This window comes from Nomascus leucogenys, chromosome 19, assembly GCF_006542625.1.
Source record: "Nomascus leucogenys isolate Asia chromosome 19, Asia_NLE_v1, whole genome shotgun sequence".
NCBI lineage: Eukaryota > Metazoa > Chordata > Mammalia > Primates > Hylobatidae > Nomascus > Nomascus leucogenys.
The window spans coordinates 43,185,745-43,211,715 of NC_044399.1; the positions used below are offsets into that span (position 1 = coordinate 43,185,745).

A 25,971-nucleotide genomic window follows, 5' to 3' on the forward strand; every position below is an offset into this window, starting at 1 on the left:
ATGTGCCACCCTGCCCGGCTAATTTTTGTATTTTTTTAGTAGAGATGGGGTTTCACCATGTTGGCCAGGCTGATCTCAAACTCCTGACCTCAGGTGATCTGCCTGACGTGGACTCCCAAAATGCTAGGATTACAGGCATGAGCCACCGCCTGGCCTGGGAAAACATTTTTATAAATAAGACCTCAAAAGCATAGACAACAAAAAATAAGTGGGATTATATCAAACTAAAAACCTTCTGCACAGCAAAGGAAACAACAGAGCCAAAAGATAAACTTCAGCATGGAGAAAAAATTTGTAAACTATTCATCTGACAGGATTAATGTCCAAAATGTACAGGGACCTCAAACATCTCAACAGCAAAAAAAAAGAAAAAAAAAAAAGGACAAATGATCTGAACAGAGATTTCTCAAAAACATAGAAATGATGAACAAATAGATGAAAAAATGTTCAACATCACAAATCAGGGAAATGCAAATCAAAACCACAATGAGATATCATTTCATTCCAGTTAGGATGGCTGTTACCAAAAAGACAAAAAAATAACAAGTGATGGCAAGAATGTGGAGAAAAGGGAACTCTTACACCCTATTGGTGGAAATGTAAACTAGTATAGCTACTATGGAGAACAGTGTGGAGATTCCTCTAAAAACTGCACATAGAAATACCGTATGATCAAGCAATCCCACTACTGGGCATTTATCCAAAGAAAAGGAAATCAGTATATTGAAGAGATAGAGTGCTGCAACCCCATGATTGAATAGTGTTGCAATCTCATGTTTATTGCAGCACTATTCAAAATAGACAAGGTACGTAATCAGCCTGGGTGTCCAACAACAGATGAATGGATAACGAAATGTGGTATATATAGAGTGGAATACTATTTAGCCATAATAAAGAATGAAATACTGTCATTCGCAGCTACATGGATGGAACTGGAGGACATTATGTTAAGTGAAATAAGCCAGGAACAGAAAATTAACCACTGCATGTTCTCACACATGTGGAAGTTGAACTCAAAGAAGTAAAAAGTAGAGCAGAGGATACTAGAGGCTGGGAAGAGTAGTTGAGAGGGTGGAGATAGGTAGAGTTGTGAAAGGATACAAAATTACAGCGAGATAGGAAGAATAAGCTCTAGTGTTCTTTACCACAGTAGGATGACTATAGTTAGCAATAATATATATATATAAATAATTCCAAACAGCTAGAAGCAGGATGTTGAATGTTCCTAACACAAAGAAATGATAAGTGTTTGAAATGATGGATAAGCTGATTACTCTGATCTGATCACTGTTTATTATATCTATTGAAACATTACTGTGTACCCCATAAATATGGATAATTATTTGTCAATGAAAAAGAATTTTTAAAAATGCTTTAAAAAATCTGTCTCCATAAAAGGGTTTACATGTCTTTATTAAATTATTTCAAGGTGCATTTTAATTTTTGATGTTATTGTAAATCCATCTTTATAAAAATTACATTTTTGAACTTTATCTTTCTGGGCTGTAAAAATATAACTGCTTTTTAAATATTTATCTTATATTCATCCATATTACTAAACTGTATTATTTTAATCATTTGTGGATTATTTGTAGTTTATATGTCCATAATGTCACCTGCAAACAATAAGAGTTTTTTGTTTTAAATTTTTATTTTACTTTAAGTTCTGGGATACATGTGCTGAACGTGAGGTTTGTTACATAGGTATACATGTGCCACGGTGGTCTGCTGCACCTATCAACCTGTCATCTAGGTTTTCAGCCCTGCATGCATTAGATATTTGTCCTAATGCTCTCCCTCCCCTTGCCCTCCACCGCCCGACAGGCCCCGGTGTGTGATGTTCCCCTCCCTGTGTCCATGTGTTCTCATTGTTCAACTCCCACTTATGAGTGAGAACATGCGGTGTTTGATTTTTTGTTCTTGTGTTAGTTTGCTGAGGATGATGGCTTCCAGCTTCATCCAAGTCCCTGCAAAGGACGTGAACTCATTGTTTTTTTGTGGCTGCATAGTATTCCATGGTGTATATGTGCCACATTTTCTTTATCCAGTCTATCATTGATGGGCATTTGGGTTGGTTCCAAGTCTTTGCTATTGTAAATGGTGCTGCAGTAAACATACGTGTGCATGTGTCTTTATAGTAGAATGATTTATAATCCTTTGGGTACATACCCAGTAATGGGATTGCTGGGTCAAATATTATTTCTGGTTCTAGATCCTTGAGGAATCGCCACACTGTCTTCCACAATTGTTGAACTAATTTACACTCCCACCAACAGTGTAAAAGTGTTTCTATTTCTCCACATCCTCTCCAGCATCTGTTGTTTCCAGACTTTTTAATGATTACCATTCTAACTGGCATGAGATGGTATCTCATTGTGGTTTTGATTTGCATTTCTGTAATGACTGGTGATGATGAGCTTTTTTTCATATATTTGTTGGTTATATAAATATCTTGAGAAGTGTCTGTTTATATCCTTCGCCCACTTTTTGATGGGGTGGTTTGTTTTTTTCTTGTACATTTTTTTATGTTCCTTGCAGATTCTGGATATTAGACCTTTGTCAGATGGATAGATTGCAAAAATTTTCTCCCATTTTGTAGGTTGTCTGTTCACTCTGATGATAGTTTCTTCTGCTGAGCAGAAGCTCTTTAATTAGATCCTATTTGTCAGTTTTGGCTTTTGTTGCAGTTGCTTTTGGTATTTTAGTCACGAAGTTTTTGCCCATGCCTATGTCGTGAATGGTATTGCATAGGTTTTCTTCTAGGATTTTTATAGTTTTACTTCTTTCTCTTGTCTGATTGCTCTGGCCAAAACTTCCAATACTATGTTGAATAGGAGTGGTGAGAGAGGGCATACTTGTCTTGTGCCGGTTTTCAAAGGGAATGCTTTCAGCTTTTGCCCATTCAATATGATATTGGCTATGGGTTTGTCATAAATAGCTCTTATTATTTTGAGATATGTTCCATCAATACCTAGTTTATTGAGAGTTTTTAGCATGAAGGGGTGTTGAACTTTATTGAAGGCCTTTTCTACATCTATTGAGATAATCATGTGGTTTTTGTCATTGGTTCTGCTTATGTGATGGATCACGTTTAATCATGTTTATTGATTTGTGTATGTTGAACCATCCTTTTTTTTTTTTTTTTTTTTTTTTTTTTGAGGCGGAGTCTCGCTCTGTTGCCCAGGCTGGAGTGCAGTGGCACAATCTTGGCTCACTTTAACCTCTGCCTCCTGGGTTCAAGCAGTTCTCCTGCCTCAGCCTCCCGAGTAGCTGGGACTACAGGCGCATGGCGCCACTCCTGGCTAGTATTTTGTATTTTAGTAGAGACGGGGGTTTTACTGTGTTGTCCAGGCTGGACTCGAACTCCTGAGCTCGGGCAATCCACCAGCCTCAGCCTCCCAAAGTGCTGGGATTACAGGCATGAGCCACCGTGCCTGGCCTCTTTCATATTTTTTACACTTTTCATTTTTTCTTATTTATTGTGCTGGATAGGGGCTCCAGAACAGAATTCAGTAGAAGTTGTGACAGTAGGAATCCTTATCTTGTTCCTGATTTTAAAGAGGATTAAAAACACACACACACACACACACACAAAAACCCTACACTATTGTCTGTGATGTTTGCCTGTTGGGTTTTTATAGGTATTCTTTATGATGTTATGGAAGTTTTTGTCTCTTCCAAGTTTGCTAAGAGGTTTTTTAAAAAAAATTATGAGTCAAAAAAAGGAAAAGACTAGAAAAAAATGCAATAAAAATTAATAGTTACCTCTAAAAAATTATTTTGTACATCCATTATCCATTTTGTGAACCTTAAATAGAAACTCAGTGGTATCTAATAGGCAATTGAGTTGGAGTTTTCAGAGGTTTTCATTTTAAAATGAAAATTCAGAGATTTTCATTTTAAAAATCAAATTTCGAAATTGTTTCTGATTCTATTGTTATTAATTTTGTAAGTGGTTTGAGTTAAATCTGTTTCATGTAGTCTGATTATCCACTGGGAGGCTGTCAGCCTGGTCTTTCTTCTCTGTTCAGCTGCTCATGGACTACACTGCCAAGCCCACTAGTCATTTGTAATTGGATTCATCTCTTCCTTGTAGCCTTGTCCTTACTGTTTTCTAGCACGAAACTTCTAGGTCATTCAGCCAGGTTTACTTACCCTTGTCTGTGTATGCTCATTCATTGATATGAAAAGACCTAGCAAAGTATCTGGCTGGTAGCTAGCACGCACTTACTTAATGTTGGTGTATTCATTCTAGTCTCCCAGCCTCTTCTCATGTTAATTACCCTCTTTCATTTTGGTCCACCCAAGTACTATGATAGCCTGTTCAAGTTCTGGATGTGAAGTCTTTTCTCATTATTCCAGTGCAAAAGGATCTTTCATTTTTTGGAATTTATGCTTCTAATGGGCACCAGACAACGTTGGTTTTCTTTACTGAAGTGAATAAAAGCCTGCTGAGGACAGGCATCTTGTTTTCATCTTTTCTATCTACCACAGCATTAAGCTGCAAAGCATTTTACATGGTGCTAAAGAAAGACTTGTCTAACAGGAATTTTACATTATCTTCAAAAGGAAAAAAGATAATAAGCCTAGGTATTAGCTATGTGGGTTTATTCGGAAATTATTAAGTGCAAAATGAAATGAGGAAAAACTGCTTACATCTCAGTTTTGTCCTTAGAACGTCATTCTGTTTTCTGTGCCAGGAATACCTAGGGTTGAGGTCCATCCTTGAGAAGACCACCCACTGGTCATACTTCTGAGGTCTTTGATTTTTATTATATGCTTTTTGTTTTAGACCTCTTTGAAGGGAGTTTGAATAAAGGAAGCAATGAAAATCTGATCTTTGCCTAAGGAGTAAATTATGAACTGTTGTAAATCCACAGAGAAGCACTTTGTCAGTAATGACAAAGTTTATGTTTTCCTGAAGTATGTTTTAATATCTGCAACATTTTGGGAAAAAAATTAAGGAAGTTAGAGAAACCTCATCTCATTGACTTTCTGTTTTTATTTTCTATGTCTTTAAGTACCTTCTTAGAAATCTCGTTTCTCTAATAATCGAAATGATGGTCATTACAAATAAGCTAACTGGTGTTTCTTCTAGTCCTTATTTTGTATTAGTATTTTTTTTTAAGCTGGCTATCATGAGTTACTTATTTTATAGGATTATTGGGCTTCAGCCCTGTTTTAGGGGTTTAATTCGGATTTAAGCCTTGATAATTCTGTTCAAACTATGCTCTGAAATTACTACATTGAAGATAAAATAAGGCTTACCTGACTGTGGCTCTTGACAACTAGTAGTATGTGGTCTTTAAAAGATACTAAAATGAAGAGTATCATTAGATCTTTACAGGAAAACTAACTGAAGAGCATGACCTGTCACTCTTTGGGATACTAAAGAGTTAGAATTTTTTAAAAAAAATTTATTATATTCTGCTTTTTTGGTTCTTTGATAGTCTCCTATCTGATTCTTGTTTCTCCATGTGTATCACTTATTATGTCTTTATAATCAGATGTACTTTGAGTGTGGATTATGTCTTTAGTTTTCCTCTATTTAGAACCCTAGTCAGAACTCATATTGAACTGAATTGGATTATAGGTTATGGGCCTGTTCTGAACTTTTCAATTTATTACTTATTTTAATACAACAATCTATGTCCTAAATACTGGTATTATCTCTAGTTTATGGATGAGGAAACTGAGATACTTGCCCATGATGACATGTTTAACTACTTACTCTACTGTTTATTGTCTCTAATGTGTGCAGAATACTAATCTAGTCCCTATGCTGAGATAGGAGGTGTTTCTAGGTAAGCACATCTGAGATACCTTGGGACAACTTGTTTTTTACCATCCTGTGATCTGCTGGGGAGACCTGGATCAAGAGATAGCTGGTTACAGCTTTGGTCCTGAGTTTTATACAAAATCTTGATTTTTAAAAGACAATAGTCACCAAATTTAATGGTATAAAAGCCTAATTGGCTTAAAAGTTAATTTTTTTAAATGTTAAGGGCAGCCAGAGAGAAAGGTCGGGTTACCCATAAAAGGAAGCCCATCAGACTAACAGTGGATCTCTCGGCCAAAACTCTACAAGCCAGAATTGAGTGGGGGCCAATATTCAACATTCTTAAAGAAAAGAATTTTCAACCCAGAATTTCATATTCAGCCAAACTAAGCTTCATAAGTGAAGGAGAAATAAAATACAGACAAGCAAATGCTGAGAGATTTTGTCACCACCAGGCCTGCCCTAAAAGAGCTCCTGAAGGAAGCACTAAACATGGAAAGGAACAACTGGTACCAGCCACTGCAAAAACATGCCAAAATGTAAAGACCATCAAGGCTAGGAAGAAACTGCATCAACTCATGAGCAAAATAACCAGCTAACATCATAATGACAGGACCAAATTCACACATAACAATATTAACTTTAAATGTAAATGGGCTAAATGCTCCAATTAAAAGACACAGACTGGCAAATTGGATAAAGAGTCAAGACCCATCAGTGTGCTGTATTCAGGAAACCCATCTCACGTGCAGAGACACACATAGACTCAAAATAAAGGGATGGAGGAAGATCTACCAAGCAAATGGAAAACAACAAAAGGCAGGGGTTGCAATCCTAGTCTCTGATAAAATAGACTTTAAACCAACAAAGATCAAAAGAGACAAAGAAGGCCATTACATAATGGTAAAGGGATCAATTCAACAAGAAGAGCTAACGATCCTAAATATATATGCACCCAATACAGGAGCACCCAGATTCATAAAGCAAGTCCTTAGTGACCTACAAAGAGACTTAGACTCCCACACAATAATAATGGGAGACTTTAACACCCCACTGTCAACATTAGACAGATCAATGAGACAAAGTTAACAAGGATACTCAGGAATTGAACTCAGCTCTGCACCAAGCAGACCTAATAGACATCTACAGAACTCTCCACCCCAAATCAACAGAATATACATTTTTTTCAGCACCACACCACACCTATTCCAAAATTGACCACATAGTTGGAAGTAAAGCACTCCTCAGCAAATGTAAAAGAACAGAAATTATAACAAACTGTCTCTCAGACCACAGTGCAATCAAACTAGAACTCAGGATTAAGAAACTCACTCAAAACCACTCAACTACATGGAAACTGAACAACCTGCTCCTGAATGACTACTGGATACATAACAAAATGAAGGCAGAAATAAAGATGTTCTTTGAAACCAACGAGAACAAAGACACAACATACCAGAATCTCTGGGACACATTCAAAGCAGTGTGTAGAGGGAAATTTATAGCACTAAATGCCCACAAGAGAAAGCAGGAAAGATCCAAAATGGACACCCACATACCAGAATCTCTGGGACACATTCAGAGCAGTTGTAGAGGGAAATTTATACCACTAAATGCCCACAAGAGAAAGCAGGAAAGATCCAAAATTGACACCCTAACATCACAATTAAAAGAACTAGAAAAGCAAGAGCAAACACATTCAAAAGCTAGCAGAAGGCAAGAAATAACTAAAATCAGAGCAGAACTGAAGGAAATAGAGACACAAAAAACCCTTCAAAAAATTAATGAATCCAGGAGCTGGTTTTTTTTAAAAGATCAACAAAATTGATAGACCACTAGCAAGACTAATACAGAAGAAAAGAGAGAAGAATCAAATAGATGCAATAAAAAATGGTAAAGGGGATATCACCACCGATCCCACAGAAGTACAAACTACCATCAGAGAATACTACAAATACCTCTACGCAAATAAACTAGAAAATCTAGAAGAAATGGATAAATTCCTTGACAAATACACCCTCCCAAGACTAAACCAGGAAGAAGTTGAATCTCTGAGTAGATCAATAACAGGCTCTGAAATTGTGGCAATAATCAATAGCTTACCAATCAAAAAAAGCCCAGGACCAGATGGATTCACAGCCTAATTGTACCAGAGGTACAAGGAGGAACTGATACCATTCCTTCTGAAACTATTCCAATCAATAGAAAAAGAGAGAATCCTCCCTAACTCATTTTATGAGGCCAGCATCATCCTGATACCAAAGCCTGGCAGAGACACAACCAAAAAAGAGAATTTTAGACCAATATCCTTGATGAACATTGATGCAAAAATCCTCAATAAAATACTGGCAGACCGAATCCAGCAGCACATCAAAAGGCTTATCCACCATGATCAAGTGGGCTTCATCCCTGGGATGCCAGGCTGGTTCAACATACGTAAATCAATAAATGTAATCCAGCATATAAACAGAACCAAAGACAAAAACCACATGATTATCTGAATAGATGCAGAAAAGGCCTTTGACAAAATTCAACAACCCTTTCTGCTAAAAACTCTCAATAAGGTATTGATGGGACATATCTCAAAATAATAAGAGCTATCTATGACAAACCCACAGCCAGTATCATACTGAATGGGCAAAAACTGGAAGCATTCCCTTTGAAAACTGGCACAAGACAGGGATGTCCTCTCTCACCACTCCTATTCAACATAGTGTTGGAAGTTCTGGCCAGGGCAATCAGGCAGGAGAAGGAAATAAAGGGTATTCAATTAGGAAAAGAGGAAGTCAAATTGTCCCTGTTTGCAGATGACATGATTGTATATCTAGAAAACCCCATTGTCTCAGCCCCAAATCTCCTTAAGCTGATAAGCAACTTCAGCAAAGTCTCAGGATACAAAATCAATGTACAAAAATCATAAGCATTCTTATACACCAATAACAGAAAAACAGAGAGCCAAATCATGAGTGAACTCCCATTCACAATTGCTTCAAAGAGAATAAAATACCTAGGAATCCAACTTACAAGGGATATGAAGGACCTCTTCAAGGAGAACTACAAACCACTGCTCAATGAAATAAAAGGATACAAACAAATGGAAGAACATTCCATGCTCATGGGTTGGAAGAATCAATATCGTGAAAATGGCCATACTGCCCAAGATAATTTATAGATTCAATGCAATCCCCATCAAGCTACCAATGACTTTCTTCACAGAATTGGAAAAAACTACTTTAAAGTTCATATGGAACCAAAAAAGAGCCCGTATCACGAAGTCAATCCTAAGCCAGAAGAACAAAGCTAGAGGCATCATGGTACCTGACTTCAAACTATACTACAAGGCTACAGTAACCAAAACAGCATGGTACTGGTACCACAACAGAGACATAGATCAATGGAACAGAACAGAACCCTCAGAATAATGCCGCGTGTCTACAACCATCTGATCTTTGACAAACCTGACAAAAGCAATGGGGAAAGGATTCCCTATTTAATAAATGGTGCTGGGAAAACTGGCTAGCCATATGTAGAAAGCTGAAACTGGATCCCTTCCTTACACCTTATACAAAAATTAATTCAAGATAGATTAAAGACTTACATGTTAGACCTAAAACCATAAAAACCCTAGAAGAAAACCTAGGCAATACCATTGAGGACATAGGCATGGGCAAGGACTTCATGTCTAAAACACCAAAAGCAGTGGCAACAAAAGCCAAAATTGACAAATGGGATCTAATTAAACTAAAGAGCTTCTGCACAGCAAAAGAAACTACCATCAGAGTGAACAGGCAACCTACAAAATGGGAGAAAATGTTCACAACCTACTCATCTGACAAAGGGCTAATATCCAGAATCTACAATGAACTGAAACAAATTTACAAGAAAAAAACAACCCCATCAAAAAGTGGGCAAAGGACATGAACAGACTTCTCAAAAGAAGACATTTATGCAGCCAACAGACACATGAAAAAATGTTCATCATCACTGGCCATCAGAGAAATGCAAATCAAAACCACAGTGAGATACCATCTCACACCAGTTAGAATGGCCATCATTAAAAAGTCAGGAAACAACAGGTGCTGGAGAGGATGTGGAGAAATAGGAACACTTTTACACTGTTGGGACTGTAAACTAGTTCGACCCTTGTTGAAGTCAGTGCGGTGATTCCTCAGGGATCTAGAACTAGAAATACCATTTGACCCAGCCATCCCATTACTGGGTATATACCCAAAGTATTATAAATCATGCTGCTATAAAGACACATGCACACGTATGTTTTTTGTGGCACTATTCACAATAGCAAAGAGTTGGAACCAACCCAAATGTCCAACAACGATAGACTGGATTAAGAAAATGTGGCACATATACACCATGGAATACTATGCAGCCATAAAAAATGATGAGTTCATGTCCTTTGTAGGGACATGGATGAAACTGGAAAACATCATTCTCAGTAAACTATCGCAAGGACAAAAAACCAAACACCGCATGTTCTCACTCATAGGTGGGAATTGAACAATGAGAACTCATGGACGCAGGAAGGGGAACATCACACTCCGGGGACTGTTGTGGGGTGGGGGGAGGGGGGAGTGACAGCATTAGGAGATATACCTAATGCTAAATGACAAGTTAATGGGTGCAGCAAACCAACATGGCACATGGATACATATGTAACAAACCTGCACATTGTGCACATGTACCCTAAAACCTAAAGTATAATAATAATAAAATTAAAAAAAAAGAGTTACCAAAGCCCCACCAAAAAAAAAAAAAAAGTTAATTGTATTCAAAACCTTAGTCAACAACGAATTGTCAATTTTGTTTTCTTTAAAGTAAATAATCTGGCCGGCCACAGTGTTGCATGCCTGCAGTTAACAGCTACTCGGGAGGCTGATGCAGAAGGACTCCTTGAGCCCAAGAGTTGGAGACTGTAGTGCACAATGATCACACCTGCGAATAGCCACTGTACTTAAGCCTAGGCAACATAGTAAGACCCTGTCTCTACAAAAAATTAAAAAATTAGGTGGGTGTGGGGACATACACTTACAGTCCTAGCTGCTCAGGAGGCTAAGGTGGGAGTATTACTGTAACCTCAAACTCCTTGAGCCTAGGAGTTTGAGGTTACAGTGAGCTATGATTGCACCACTGCACTCCAGCCTGGGTGATAAAGCAAGACTAGACCCTGTCTCAAAAAAAAAAAAAAGTCATATTTGTTATTTGTCTAATCTTGTGTGGAGAAAGACAGCATGTAGGAAAGCCATTGGGTGACATTCTGGCAAATTCCATGGTTCTGTCTTGAAGTGAAGCCTAGTAATTTTTCAGGAGGTCCTTTGCACCACATCTTGCATTGTCATTAACAATTTTATGTCTCTAAAAGGTAATACGGGTTATTTTTTAATGGGTATGGAGTTTCCATTTGGGAAGATGAAAAGTTCTGTAAATGCATGATGGTGATGGTTGTACAAAAGTATGAATGTACTTGTGTCACTTAATTGTACATTTAAAAAGGGTTACAATGATAAATATGTATATTTTACCACAATAAAAAAGAAAAAACATTTTAAAAGAAAGAAAAAAGGTAATTATTTAACCTAGACCTATGTGTGTGAGTGTTGTCGCTTTGTGTGATTTTCTGTTGTAGTTGAATAACATGAGCTGTAACAGAAAACACACTGAGGTTTGTGAATATGACATAGGAAGGCAGTTCTAGTTGAGCAGTTAAAGATGGTCAACTCTGGAGCCAGACTGCTTGGCTTCATGTTCTGGTTCCATTGCTTTCTTGCTGTCTGACCTTGGATAAGTTTCTTAGCCTTTCTTGGCCTCAGTTTTCCAATTGTGAAGTAGAGATAATGATAGTACTAATTTCATGGAATTATTGTGAGGATTAGATGAGCTATTGTTAAAAAAACAACAACAAAAAAACTTAAAATGGCCAGGCACAGTGGCTCACGCATGTAATCCCAGCACTTTGGGAGACCGAGGTGGGCGGATCACCTGAGGTCAGGAGTTAGAGACCAGCCTGGCCAAAATGGTGAAACCCATCTCTACTAAAAGTACAAAAATTAGCCGGGCTTGGTAGTGGGTGCCTGTAATCCCAGCTACTTGGGAGGCTGAGGCAGGAGAATCACTTGAACCCAGGAGGTGGAGGTTGCAGTGAGCTGAGACTGTGCCACTGCACTCCAGCGTGGATAACAGAGCGAAAATCCATCTCAAAAAAAAAAAAAATGCTTAAAACATGTTCTGTCATATGGTAAGTGCTAAATGAATGGACCCCTAGACCTGGGTTCTAAAGAATGTTATTGATATAAATACACTTGCGAATGTAAACATAAATCGGACATTTGTTTTTGCTTTTTTTTAAAGGTAAAAGAAATAGGAGATTACTTTAAACAACACCTTTTGCAGTCCAGGCACAGAGGAGCATTTGAACTGGCTTATACTGGTTTTGTGAAACTCACTGAAGTACTAAACAGGTAAAACAAATATCCTTTTGTGTACGTTTTAAAAAGACTAAATATACAACGCATATGCTTGGAGTAGAATTTAGTTGTGTCTTTTGATGTTTAAAAGAATAAGACCTCGTTGACTACAAAACTCTTGGAAGAAATTGTTTTCTTAGGTTTCATTGTATGATTTACTGCAGATAACTGATTGAAACGTCCAAACTGAGTTATTATTCTGTCATTGAAAGGTGATTTGAAGCAAACTCAAAAGATTTTGCTAAAAATAGCTTTGAAATTACTGTTTTGTTGTTGTTGTTTTTTTTCTTCATTGAATGAAATAAATGTTTTGTCTGTTTGAAAATTACTTCATGTTTGGAATAAAACAGGCCTTGCAATTTTTGGGGTTTGTATTACAGAAGCACTTAAGGATTTTGTTTTTTTTCTTCATAATTTTATCTTAACAGAAAAGTTTAAAAGAACAGTAAGTAGACTGAAAAGTAGAAAAGATATTTTCCTTTTACCTGGAAAACTACTTAGATAGATTTCATATATTTAACCAAATGTATTTCTTGACATTATAGCTACAGATAATTTCATTCATTCATATAATAGATTTGCTCCAAAGAGCTTGTGAGGAAACCTTAAATTACTTAATGACTAAGTGTTCATGGCAAGTGTTCTCTAAATAAAAGGTAGTATTTTCCAGGAAAACATTTCCATTGCCTGGAAACTTTTTGAAATGAAGCAGAGTTCTGCCAGCCTTGTAGCCTCAGCAAACATTTTATTTTAGGCTGTTAAGACATCTATTCCTTGAATATTTTTGAAACTTTTTTTTTCACACGCCTGGTAAAAACATTTATAAAACATTTTGGCAGTTATGGGCTGCACAGAATGTCTTTAAATGATACTGTTAAAAAAGTCCCTGACATTAAACTGCTGATGTTGAAAATATTTTATCTTTTCAACTTTTTGTTTCCAGTGTAGACATGACTATGAACTTTTTTTTTTCCTCAAAATACAACACACTCCACTCCCATCAAATCAATTAACAAGAGTGTATGAATACCAGCAGTGTGCTTAGTACTGTGCTTGGTTTGGATGATATTATGCTTTTTTATAAGATGAAGTTCCTGTTATTAAAGAGCTTATGGTTTAGTTCGAGAAGGAAGTAGAGATGAAATTCAAAATATTTAACAAAAGGTATGTTGTGAGCACTGACTGGTCAGAACCAACACTGGCTGTATACAGCACCCAGAGTCTCTCTATGTATGGATGTGTGTGGACTGAATACCAGCCTGGAAGTAAGACCGACACACTTGAACAACATAAAACTGCCAAATTTTGGGTGAAATTTATAAAACATATAGGAATAGCAGAGAGAGAAAGCAGTGGGGGATAGGCTGGTAGGGCTTCATGGAGGAGGTGGAATTTGTGCTAATGCATGAGTTGAAAGAAGGTAACATTGTGAGGAAATGTTCAGAGGCTAGAATCAGCAAGGTGAATAAATAAGCCATCCTTCCTGTAGTGGTGGAGTTCGTAGGAAATAACCAGGCAAGTTGATAGATTGAGGCCAAATTATAGAGTGTCTTGGAAATAGATTTACTGTAGCAGGGATGGAGAGAGGCATCAAACATTTTTGCTCTGAAATAGATCATAGGAGGCATCATAGAATGGAGGAATAGCAGTAATCTGTGACTCTGGCTCTTAGTTCTGTGTATATTCATTCCATTTATTGGCAATGAGATTGTACGAAAGTTAACCTCCCTAACCTTTGATCTCTTTATCTTTAAGGAAAAGGGTATTTGCCCTATTGACAGATCTCTGGCTTTTGTTGTATGAGTCAAATAAAATAGATATTTAAGAAGACCTCTGCATAAACATGAGATTGATGTTGGTTGTGGGGTTGGCATGTAAAAGTAGTTTTCTGGTTGGAAATGTTAGGTTAGATAGATTGTAATACAGATTATAGTAAGGAGAGCCTGGAATCAGTTATAACAAAGTAGATCTGAGGTGATGAGGGCCTCCTCTTGGGTGATGGCTCTGGGAATAGAGACAAACATGGGGTTTTAGTTAACTTTTGTCCCCACATAGGTAGTAACAACTCCTCACATGATGTATTGTATGCTTAGAAGGAAATCTGTGGACACATTTTATTACATTCATGGTTTTGTATCTCAAGAATTTGGGCAGGGCTCAGCTGGGTGATTTTTCCTTAGGGTATTTACTGAGTTCAGTTGGTGGCATTCAGCTGGCAGATGAACTGGTCACAAGGGACCTAAGACAGCTTCACTCGCATTTATGGCACCTTGGTGGGACTAGCTAGAAGACTGGGCCTAGTTGGGACTACATGTGGCCTCTCACCCCAGCATGGAAGTCTTGGGGTTGAAATTCTTATATGGCAGCATACTTCCCCCAGAGAGAGTATTCCAAGAGAATCAGCCAGAAGCTGTATGATCTTTTCTGACCTAGCCTTGGAAGTCTCATTGCATTGCTTTAGTCCATTCCTTTGATTTTTAAGTGCATCTTAGGACCAGCCTGGATTCAATCTACCTTTTGATGGCAAAGTGGCAAGATCATATTGTAGAAGTATATGCAGATAGGGGATGTTGTGGTAGCCATCTTTGAAAAATGCCATCTGCCATATGAACCAACTGAATGTGAATAGTGGAGGTTACTAGGGAGTTCATGGTTGCTTCTGTGATTCTAAGTCTTGGTCACCAGACAAATGGGGTTGATGTTAACAAAACCAAGGAAGTTGAAAGAGGGAATGGTTTGATAAAGATGAGTAAGTTTTTTTGTTTTTTATGTGTTGAGTATGAGATAATGATGGCATACCCTGGTGGAAATATTTAAGTCAGATGTTAGAGATAGGGGATTAGTTTGGGTGATATAACAGAAACAGAGATGTAGATTTGTGAGTTTCCTCCAAAAATATCATAGTAAGATTGCAGTCTTTGGTGGTGAGCATGAAAGGAAAAAAGAACAGAGGACTAAGGACAGAGGCTTTTGAATAACTGTGGTTGAATGGTACAGTTGAAGACATTCTGAATAAATGGAGTGGGGAGACTAGGGAAGGCCCAATGCCTGGTATCTTAGCCACTCCTAATCTACTTTAAGGATTTTCTCATGGCTGTTACTGTTGGCTTTTAACCAACCTGTTAGGAGTTCTCAACTGTTGCTTTCAAACCAAGTAGTTCTTGATCCCTTTAGAGACATTTCAAATCTGCTGAACAGAATGTTTTGCAGAGAACATCTTTACAGTGTGTGTGGCTTCCTTTTGTTTGGTTTTTATTTTTAAAAGAAAATTTGTTTCTTTTGGAGCCCTTTTGAAAGTGTTTTATAAGCTCTTAAGTTATGAAAAAGTTGTTTAGGCATACAACATTTAAGAAGTTCGCAAAGAGAAATCTGGGCATTCATGAAAATCCACAGAAATGGAGGCCAACTGCTGGCCACCTCTTGAACTACAGCTGTGTTAAAGAAGGAAGCACTTAAAGAGATTAATGGATAAATAACTGAAGAGTTAAACATGACCCACATTGTTTGAATTGGTTTTTAATAGGATTATGCAAAATGTCTTCAGATATAAACTGACTTCACTATTAAACAATCATCTAAGAATAAATAGGGATAGAGACATTGTTATTTTTTCTGGGAATGTTTTGAAAGCAACACTTGCAACACACATAACACACAAATAGTGTGTTGAGTTAATTTTCTGTAATCTGATTTTCTTATGTAGTGCTTTCTATTTAGAAGTCAGTGAAATATTCCTGTTCTCCTTAAAAAACGTCATTGCTTGCCTGTGCGTAATTACTTGTCTGAGCATTTGATTGGAGTGGTTAAGTTTGTTAATGTCATAAAACTCTAAATTCAACTTTTTGATGACATTCATATTTGCTTGTTTACTTTCTGTGATCTTCTTATTTGAAGTCGTTCTTCTAATGAAAATGAACAGACTTCTAGGACGTTAAGTTGGGAATCCAACTTTAATTTGTCCAACCATAGATACAAACTTAACTATAAGGGGACAAAATCATTAATTATAATTCTAAATCTAGAAGGGAGATTTGTTAGTGCTTGATGTTGTCTTACTCTTCAGATATTCGAATCGCTTTACTTGTTGAAATGTAGCTTAATCTACAGATATTTATTGTAGTAATTATAATCATTTTCACATTATTGGCCTGAAAAAATTAAATTGTGACATTTAGTAGTTTTTGTCATAAAATGCTAGTACTGACTCATGGACATCAACCATTCTGTGGGCAGAAATCATTTAAATATGTATTTAAACTTTCATCAGTTAATTATAGCTACCATGATTCAAATTCAACAGAAAACTTTTAATGAGCAATTTAAATATAATAGTGAAAAAATAATCTCTTCTACCTTTCTGGAGAATGAAAGACCAAGTCTCTAAAGAATATGCAGTTGAGAAAGAAATAAATGCAGAATGTAATATATAAGATTTGGGGAAGAGTCATTCAGCTTTGAAAAGAATATACAATCTTGGGTAAACTTTATTTTTAATTTAATTTATTTGAGACAGAATCTCTGTTGCCGAGGCTGGAGTGCAGTGGCATGATCTTGGCTCATTGCAACTTCTGCCTCCTGGCTTAAGTGATCTTTCTGTCTCAGCCTCCCAAGTAGCTAGGACTTACGGGTGTCTGCCACCATGCCCAGCTAATTTTTGTATTTTTTGTAGAGATGGGGTTTCGCCATGTTGCTCAGGCTGGTCTCAAACTCCTGGGCTCAAGCAGTATCCCCACCTCGGCCTCCCAAAGTGCTGGGATTACGGGCATGAGCCACCGCACCCAGCCTAAACTTTTATTTACATTTCATTTGGCAAATGTGTCTAAATAAGACACTATTTCTCACTGAGTGTCCTATTAATTTTATTTGAAATATGAATAATTAAATAAAGACTAACTAAGAGATGAGCCACCCTGGGGAGCCATATTCTTTTTTTTGTTTTGTTTTGTTTTGTTTTGTTGAGACGGAGTCTCGCTCTGTTGCCCAGGCTGGAGTGCAGTGGCGCGATCTTGCCTGGGGAGCCATATTCTTTATAGAGAGAAAAATCCTTTTAATTTCCCATTTCTATTGTGGATTAAAAGAATTTAGGGAAAAAAAAAAGAATTTAGAGAAAACTAGAATGTCTTTTTTTTTTTTTAATTATTATTGTGCTTTAAGTTTTAGGGTACATGTGCACATTGTGCAGGTTTGTTCCATATGTATACATGTGCCATATTGGTGTGCTGCACTCATTAACTGGTCATTTAGCATTAGGTATATCTCCTGATGCTGTCCCTCCCCGCTCCCCCCACCCCACAACAGTCCCCGGAGTGTGATGTTCCCCTTCCTGTGTCCATGTGTTCTCATTGTTCAATTCCCACCTATGAGTGAGAACATGCGGTGTTTGGTTTTTTGTCCTTGGGATAGTTTGCTGAGAATGATGGTTTCCAAAAAACTGGAATGTCTTGATGTATACATTCTAAGTGTTTGTTAATGACTCATGCATTTTTATTTTCATTTTTAAGCCTACTATAATAGTTGAGTCAGATATTACCGTTTTTCCTCAATATTTGAACACTATTTAAAAAGTTTTCATAATAACACTTTGTCATTTAGACAATAGCAGAGGGACTTTGTTCTCAGTGAGTAACCTCTATGCCAGCTTTTTAAGTAAAGTTTTAGAATTTTTTTAATATTAATTTTTTCTCCTAGATCTTAGGGAATGATTATATTAAATAATTGAGAGAACCACCTATCTGGTACCTCTTGCAACGACTTCTTTTAATCCACTGTATCTTGTCCTTCTCCCCATGGCCCTCTGATTGGTAATTCAATTTAGATTTGGTCATTGTATTATTGCCTGTGCCTGCAGCTAAGTCTTCAAAATAGCCCCTTAATGTTTTAGCCTGCAGTAAGCCTCAATAATGTATGATAGTGGTGAGGGAGGTTAAGATGGCTTCTCTTGATATGTAGCTTTCTAACAGGATTTCATTTGGGCAAATCATTTTTCAGGCTTAAAGTTTCCTGGTGCTTCAGGGTTATGTTCCCTATTTAAAACGTACATGCAAACAACCTTCCTGCACACGTCTGTTAGTGTTTAATTTCATTGAAATAATAAACATGAACCTTGAAATAATAAATATAATACTTGACCAAAGATTGAATGGAGTTGAATGGGAATTTAGCTTATGAAATAATTAGAGATTAGGAAAATCTCTAAGTTAGAAAAAATCATACTGAAAGAGTTTGAGGAAATGAAGGTGACATTTCTCAGTTAGCAATAGTAATATAAGTTAAAAATAGCTCTGTGCTACTACATGTAGTTGGATGGATGAAGCCATTGAAAAGCCACTTTGTAGTCAGGGAATCGGATTTATTGGTACAAAATAATTGTCTAATGACCAATTAGTTGGGTATACAGCTTATGTAATTTGATTTTAGTCTGCGGGTTTTATTCTTATCTTAGAATACTTATCCAGTGGGAGTGAGATAGCTCTGTGGATAGAAGTTGGAGTAATCTGTTTATGGAACAATAATTTGCTTCAGTGATCTGCTCAAGACAATACAAAGGCCTGAATACCAGCTATAGCCTGGCCTGTTCACTTCTGTTACTTTTAGTAGGGGCTTAGGCCATAGCAGTTAGCATAGGAAAACAACAACAACAAACCCCCTACCTTTTTTTTTTGAGACAGAGTCTCGCTGTGTCGCCCAGGCTGGAGTGCAATGGTGCAATCTTGGCTCACTGCAACCTCTGTCTCCCAGGTTCAAGTGGATCTCCCACCTCAGCCTCCCGAGTACCTGGATTACAAGAGCATACCAATATGCCAGGCTAATTTTTTTGTATTTTTGTAGAGACTGGGTTTCGTCATGTTGGCCAGGCCGGTCTTGAACTCCTGATCTCAGGTGATCCACCTGCCTCGGCCTCCCAAAGTGCTGGATTACACGAGTGAGCCACCACACCAGCCCTCCCTACCTCTTTTTTGTGCATCTGCCTGCCTGCCCTCCTGCCCTCTTTCCTTCCCTCTTTCCTTCCTTCTTCCCTCCCTCCTTTCTTTCCCTTCCTTCCCTCCCTTCCCGACCTTCCCTCCCGTCTCTTTCCTCCCTTCCCTTCCCTTCTTTCCTTTCCCTTCCTTCCCTTCCTTCCCTTCATTGCTTCCCTCCCTTCCCTCCCTTCCTCCCTTCTTCCCTCCCTCCCATCCTCCCTTCCTTCTTCCCTCCCTCCTTCTCTTTCTTTTTTCCTCCCTCCCTCCCTCCCTCCCTCTTTAAGAATTTCTACTCTTCATACAGTGCTGCTTTCTAGGTTCTCATTGGGAAAGTAAGGATTTCGGATATAAAAGACTGAGGGAAGCTGGATACATTTTTAGTAAGCTTCCTTGAGAACTGGTAAACCGTTTGTTGTTGTTGTTGTTGATATATGTGTGTATGTGTGTGTGTGTGTGTGTGTGTATATATATATGTATAAATATTTGAGATAGGGTCTTGCTCTTTTGCCTAGGCTGGAGCATAGTGGTGTGATATTGGCTCATTGCAGCGTCAACTTCCTGGGCTCAAGCAGTCCTCTCACCTCAGCTTCCTGAGTAGCTGGGACTACAGGTGTGCACCACCACGCCTGGCTAATTTTTTTGTATTTTTTGTAGAGATGGGCTTGTGCTGTGTTGCCCAGGCTGGTCTCCAACTCCCGAGATCAAGAGATCCTCCTGCCTTGGCTTCCCAAAGTGTTGGGATTACAAGCATGAGCCACTGCGCCTGGCCATATTTTGTAGATTAATAACATTTTGTGTTACTGAGTTGTTTATGATGAACCTTGAAGCCCTTTTAAGAAGGTTGCAATTTTACAATGTATTCAGAGGCTAAAGACACTGTATATTTTGTATTAATTCGACAAGATAGCCAAATAAAAACAAAATACCTTCAGACCAGAGGCTGTCTGCTTATTTAATGGAAACACATTCACTAACAAAAGCAGGATTTTGGAATTCCCCATGGCTGTGGTTGGTGACTACATAGAGTTGGCTCAAAGAACCAAGGACTGTTTCACTCAAGAACCTTTCTTTTTATATACTTGCTAGGCTCTGGATTGTGTGATGAAGAACCAAAACAAACAACTAGGGTTTGCTGTATTGTTCTTGGGAACCTTGCATGGTTTCATTTTTACCTCTCAATTCCTTCATTATCATAAACACCAGCAACCCTGGAGTTTTGAAATCACTTCCTTATAAAGAAATCTTTTCTTGCTGGGGAGCAGACAGAAGGTTCATTGAATAGTCAGAACTCTATTCTGCTTTTTATAGGCACAGTGACCTCACCATTGAGAAGACTTAGAGTTCCAGCTCCCTGCTTTTTATACCTGGTTTGTCAATTTTATGCCTACCTGCAGGCACAGCTAATGTGTGCCAGCTGGCACCAGCACTAGTTGCTCCTTATTTAATTATTCAACAAAAGATTTCTTAAACATCTACTGTGTGCCAGATGCTGTGTTTGATTGAGCTCTCTTTGACCATTGAGAATATGATATGGTAGGCCACAGTTACTGTGAACCTAGACATAATTACCAGAGTCTAAATAGAAAACATAACTCTGTGGAAGTAAGAGAGGGATGTGAGGACTTGAATAAGAGACTAAGGATTGTTTGGGACCATGATGAGGGGTTTTGGGGACATTCTTATCAGGAAATTTGGGTACTTAAGTATTTTAGAGTCATTATCTTCTCTATATAACCCAGGGAATGTTCATTGAATTTTCAAAGCATTTTTATTTTATTTTCATTCTAAAGCACTGAGAAATCAAGTGATTTATCTATAGCTACACATGTAGTTGGTGATTGAGCCAGCACTAGAATCTAAATGTTTTTCTGGAATTTCATAGCATTTCAGAGGTTAGCAGTTTAACGGAAGTTTATTGATTATTGCTTTCTATAAGGAATTGTGATAGATAGGATAAAAATATTGGTAAAACATGGGCCTTGTTCTTAGAGGAACTTTCAACCTAGCATTTTAATCTTTGGGATTAGGTAAGTAAGTCACATAATTTACAAGACAGACGTTAAAGACCAAGACAAAGATCCACTCACTGAACTGTCTATCCTAGGTGATGAGAAGAATAATTAATGCCAATAATGAAAAAAAGCAAGGCAAGCAGGAGGGCACAATGGGAGGGAGAATAATGCTTTAAACATGCTGAGTTAAAGGTGGTTTTGGGAGGCTGCCTAGCGGGATAGCATACAGTTGGAAATACAGGTCAGGAGATTGGCGGAGGGGTCCAGGTTGGAGATAGTGTGAACTGGGACTCCCCCAATATTTTAGCAGTGAATGTCCAGCATTCTGGGAAATCCCTTAGTCCTAGGCAAATAGGGACAGTTGTTCACTCCAGCTGGAGGTATATGTTTGAAAGTCAGCCAAACAGGGGAAATAGATGAAGCTATGGGCCTAGAGGAGATCTCCTAAAGAGCCTTAAGAAAGAAAGGAAAAAGTTATCATCTTGAGTTAAATTTTATAACTATGGTTAAAACTCAAGAGACATTGCTCATATGAAACATAGTTTCTACTCTGTTTACAGGTGTACAAACCTCGGTTAAATAACACTTTTACATGAACCTGAACTATACTTGCTTTTGAACCCTGTACTTGGTTTTGTTCTTGGGTCTTAGAGAAAAAATGATCTCTTGGGGTAGCAGTTAGGTTAATAGAGTTGATTTTGGTAGGCTGTTTGGGGATTTCAGTAGGAAATATTCTTGTATAAATACTATAACCCTGGTATGTGGAGATTTGCTGAATGTGTTTCTACCTGTTACAGGAAGCTAAGCAGCTGCATCAACTGCTGGCTCTAACAGTGGCACTTCTTCTCATTGGAAAACATTTCTGTTTATACTTTCTTTTCTAGTTATTATACCCTCTTTCTTTGTCAGCCTGGTTTGTTAGACTACCATACTCAATGGAGTTAGTAAATTATATGTCATTCATTTATTCAACAAATATTTATTGAGCTCCCTATAGGGTGCCAGGCCGTGTTATAGGTGCTGGGAATAGAGAAATAACAGGAAGGAATGTGTCCTTGATACATGGAGATGTAGAAAATAATAAACTGTCTGCTAGCAGTGTGTGTTTTTATGTGATAAAGTTTGGCGGTAAGGAAGATTCTTTCCTACTAGACTAAAGTAATATTTCAGCCAAGGCCTGAATGGCAAGAAGCAGCACCTTTTCTGGAGAAGAGCTTTCCAAGCAATGAGAACCACTAATGCCAACATCCATGGTGTATTAAAGAACAGAATGGTATAAGATGAAGTTTAATGAGATTGTCCAGATATGTAGGGCTTTGTGAGCCAGGATGAGGAGTTTGGATTTTGTGCTCCCTGGAAAATCTTTGTGTTTTCTGAGAGTCTCCAACCACATGGATATAAAAATAGAAGGTCCATTAATATTTATGGACCCTAGTAGGTAACTTTTAAGATTATGAACAGATGAAGTACACGTGTGTTTGATAGAGTTGCATGGAAGCGGGGAGGGGACTGGATGAAAAAATGAGGAACTTCATGGATGTGTAAAATAAATGGACATAAAGTTTCTGTTCCCAGAAAGTATACTGTTCCTTTCTAAGCTGCCACTTTGTTCTTAAACCTAACAAAGTGAAAGTCTGTGTTTATGGGAAAGGGAAAGGATTTTCTTCCTTCTTGTGCTTGGTAAGTAAATTATTGTTTGGTAAATAAAGATATTGGCAGAGGCTTACCCTTACTCAGTTGAGGTTATATATAACTACCTTCCTGGCAGTTTGAGTCTTTTCTGGGAATTTTGCTTCAATATGATGGCTTTAAATGTACTTCATATTTAAATGTGAAATTAATTGCTTTGTGTTTGCAGGTGAAGTAATTTCTTTAGGCTACCATGAATCATTCAGTTAATATAAGAAAACAGTTTATTAACAGTAATAAACTTCCCCAGTTCCCTAAGGGAGTGGGGGTACCTCGAAAACAAATGAGACACAATTCAAGTCAGTCACAAAGAGGTTATCTACTGAGTGGCTTTTCTGTAGAGAATTTTAATTTTCTAGCTAGCTCTCCATTCATGTCACCCAGTTCATTTAGAACTATTAATAGTTTAACCCCCACCCCAATGGTAGATGTTCAGGGAATGAAATCAATCTGAAAAGTAACCCGAATAAAACATGATCAGGAAGATAATATCTTAAAAATAGTATTCTCTGGTAATACATTCCAAAGCCACATGAAAACATTTTGTAAATCATGTGTCCTTTGGAATTTTTATTCTACGGTTCTGTTTTTAGGACATAGCATAGTGCAAAGCAACCACTAGGTACCTGATCTCTTTAAAAAATAAAATAGTGAAATTCACTAAAACAAATAATAGAGAGTTGATAGTATCTTCATCATGAGCCAGATCTGCGCATTTAGGGCAGGCACACTGAAATAATGCCTTTTTGTTAGGCAAGGGCTTTGGTGTCAATATACATTTTAATTCTCTCTCTGCCACATACTTGCTATGTAACCTTGAGCAAATTATTTAGCTTCTGTCTCTTCTACTGCCTTGTTTTATCCAATTTTTAAACATTAGTGTGAAATATTTGCATGTACTGGAAGGTATAGTGAATACTAAAATTAGCAGTTGTACAACTACGATGTAAATACCTGGAGAAGAGCATTCACGGCAGAGAGAATGTCAGGTGAAAAAGTCCTGAGAGGCTTGGGCTTAGGGTAGGTATTTAAGGAATATCAGATAAACCAATTATGACTGGAGTAGTGTGAGCATGGGAAAGAGTTGTAGATGAGATCAGAGAAGTTATGAGGACTAGACAGCCTAAGACATTGTGTAAGAACTTTGGCTTTTACTCTGAGGAAAATGGGGAGCCATTGGAGTGTTTGTGAACAGAGGAGTGACATGATCTCGTCTTTTAAAAGGATTACTCTTACTGCTGTGTTGATAATAGACTATAATAGTGAAAACAGAAAGACCGATTAGTTACAATATTGCTATATTACAGAAAAGAGATAGTGATGACTTGGAAAGTGGTGGAGGAAGTAAAATGTGATCTGAATCTGGCTGTAACGTGAAGATAGAGCAGACAGGGTTTGTTGACAGATTAGATTTGCTATTTGGGAGAGAGAGCATAACTACAAAGTTTTTGGCTTGAGCCCCTGGAGAGATCAATTTGTTATTCTTTTATTAGGATGGGCAAGACTGTGGGTAGAGTAGGTTTTTGGAGGAAGATCAGGAGTTTAGTTTGGGGCATGTTAAGTTTGGCATGTCTAGTAAACACCCCATTGAAACTACTGTGGGTGTACTTTGTTGAAGTACCTCCTTTAGAATTTCTTTTGGTGAGAGTCTCTGGAAGGCAGACTTAATCTTTGTATATTTCAGATTGTCTTTTTCTTACCTATGCTTTTGAATGTACTTTAATGGGGTATACAATTCTGGTGGATAGTTATTTTCCTTCAGTGCTTTTGTTATTGTCAGGGAGAAACTTGTCTTTGGTATAATTGATGTTTCTTTGTAGATCTCCAGTTTTTTTTCCTTTAAATCTCCTGTGGCTTTTAAGTTTTTTTATTAATCACAATTTTGCTATGCTATTTCCAGGTATGGAACTATCGTATGTATATACACACACATACTTTATGGTTTTTTCATTCTGTATACTGTTTTGGGTAAATTTCCCAGAAAACTGTCTTCTAAGTCACGAATTCTTTAGAATTCATCTTATCTGTTTTGTATGTGTGTGTGTATATATATTTTATATTATATATTTTGTATATATAATATATATTTTATATTATATATACATAATATAAATATAAATATAAATATAAAATTATATATACATAATACATAATATATAATATCTATATATATTATATATATAGCTATATATTTTTTTAAGACAGGGTCTCACTCTGTCACCCAGGCTGGAGTGCCTTGGCATGATCTCAGCTCACTGCAACCTCTGCCTCTTGGGCTCAAGCAATCCTCCCACCTCAGCCTCCCAAGTAGCTGAGACTACAGGCAAGTGCCACCATGCTCAGCTAATTTTTGTATTTTTTTGTAGAGACAGGGTTTCACCATGTTGCCCAGGCTGGTCTCAAACTCCAGGGCTCAAGTGATCTGCCTGCCTCGTCCTTCCAAAGTGCTGGGATTACAGGTGTGAGCCACTGTGCTTGGCTGAAAGTATACTTTTATTTCTAATCTTTTTTATTTTTGTACATGCCTGTTCTTATTTCAGTATGGCTTGTTTTTCATGATTTCTTGCTCTTTATTATTTTTTTTAAGGGACAGGGTCTCACTGTGTCATCCACACTGGAGTCTAGTGGTGCCATCATAACTCACTATAGCCCTGAATTCCTGGGCTCAAGTGATCTTCCCACTTCAGCCTCCTGAGTTGCTGAGACTACAGATGTGAGCCACCATGCCCAGTTAACTCTTCTTAAATAGAAGTTATTCCCTTATTTATCACTTCAGTATCCTAAACATAATTATTTTAAGGTCTTTGTCAGACTGCTCCGTAAAATTAGTTTCATATAGAGTGAATCTGTGTTCTTATTATGATTTTTTTTGATTGTCTTTCTTAATATAAAATTTATTTCTATATTTTGAATTTTGGCTTGCTGGCTATGATGGGAGCCTTTTGTTTTCTTTATTGATCTCTTTCTAGGCTCTTTCCTCTCTATCAGAGGAACTAGATTAGGTAGTGGCATTTTGGGTCTCCCACTTCACAGTGAAATTGGGGATATCATAG

General features: G+C 37.5%; 1 protein-coding gene across 2 annotated transcripts in view; it reads left to right on the top strand.

The window, feature by feature from the left end:
- THADA (THADA armadillo repeat containing) overlaps positions 1–25,971 on the top strand; it is a 358,452-nt gene that overhangs the window by 53,053 nt on the left and 279,428 nt on the right. For both annotated transcript variants that reach the window (XM_030800262.1, XM_030800261.1), the window contains one exon: positions 12,143–12,252. In XM_030800262.1, the coding sequence (XP_030656122.1) occupies positions 12,143–12,252 (110 nt within the window). The remainder of the gene's footprint in view (positions 1–12,142; positions 12,253–25,971) is intronic.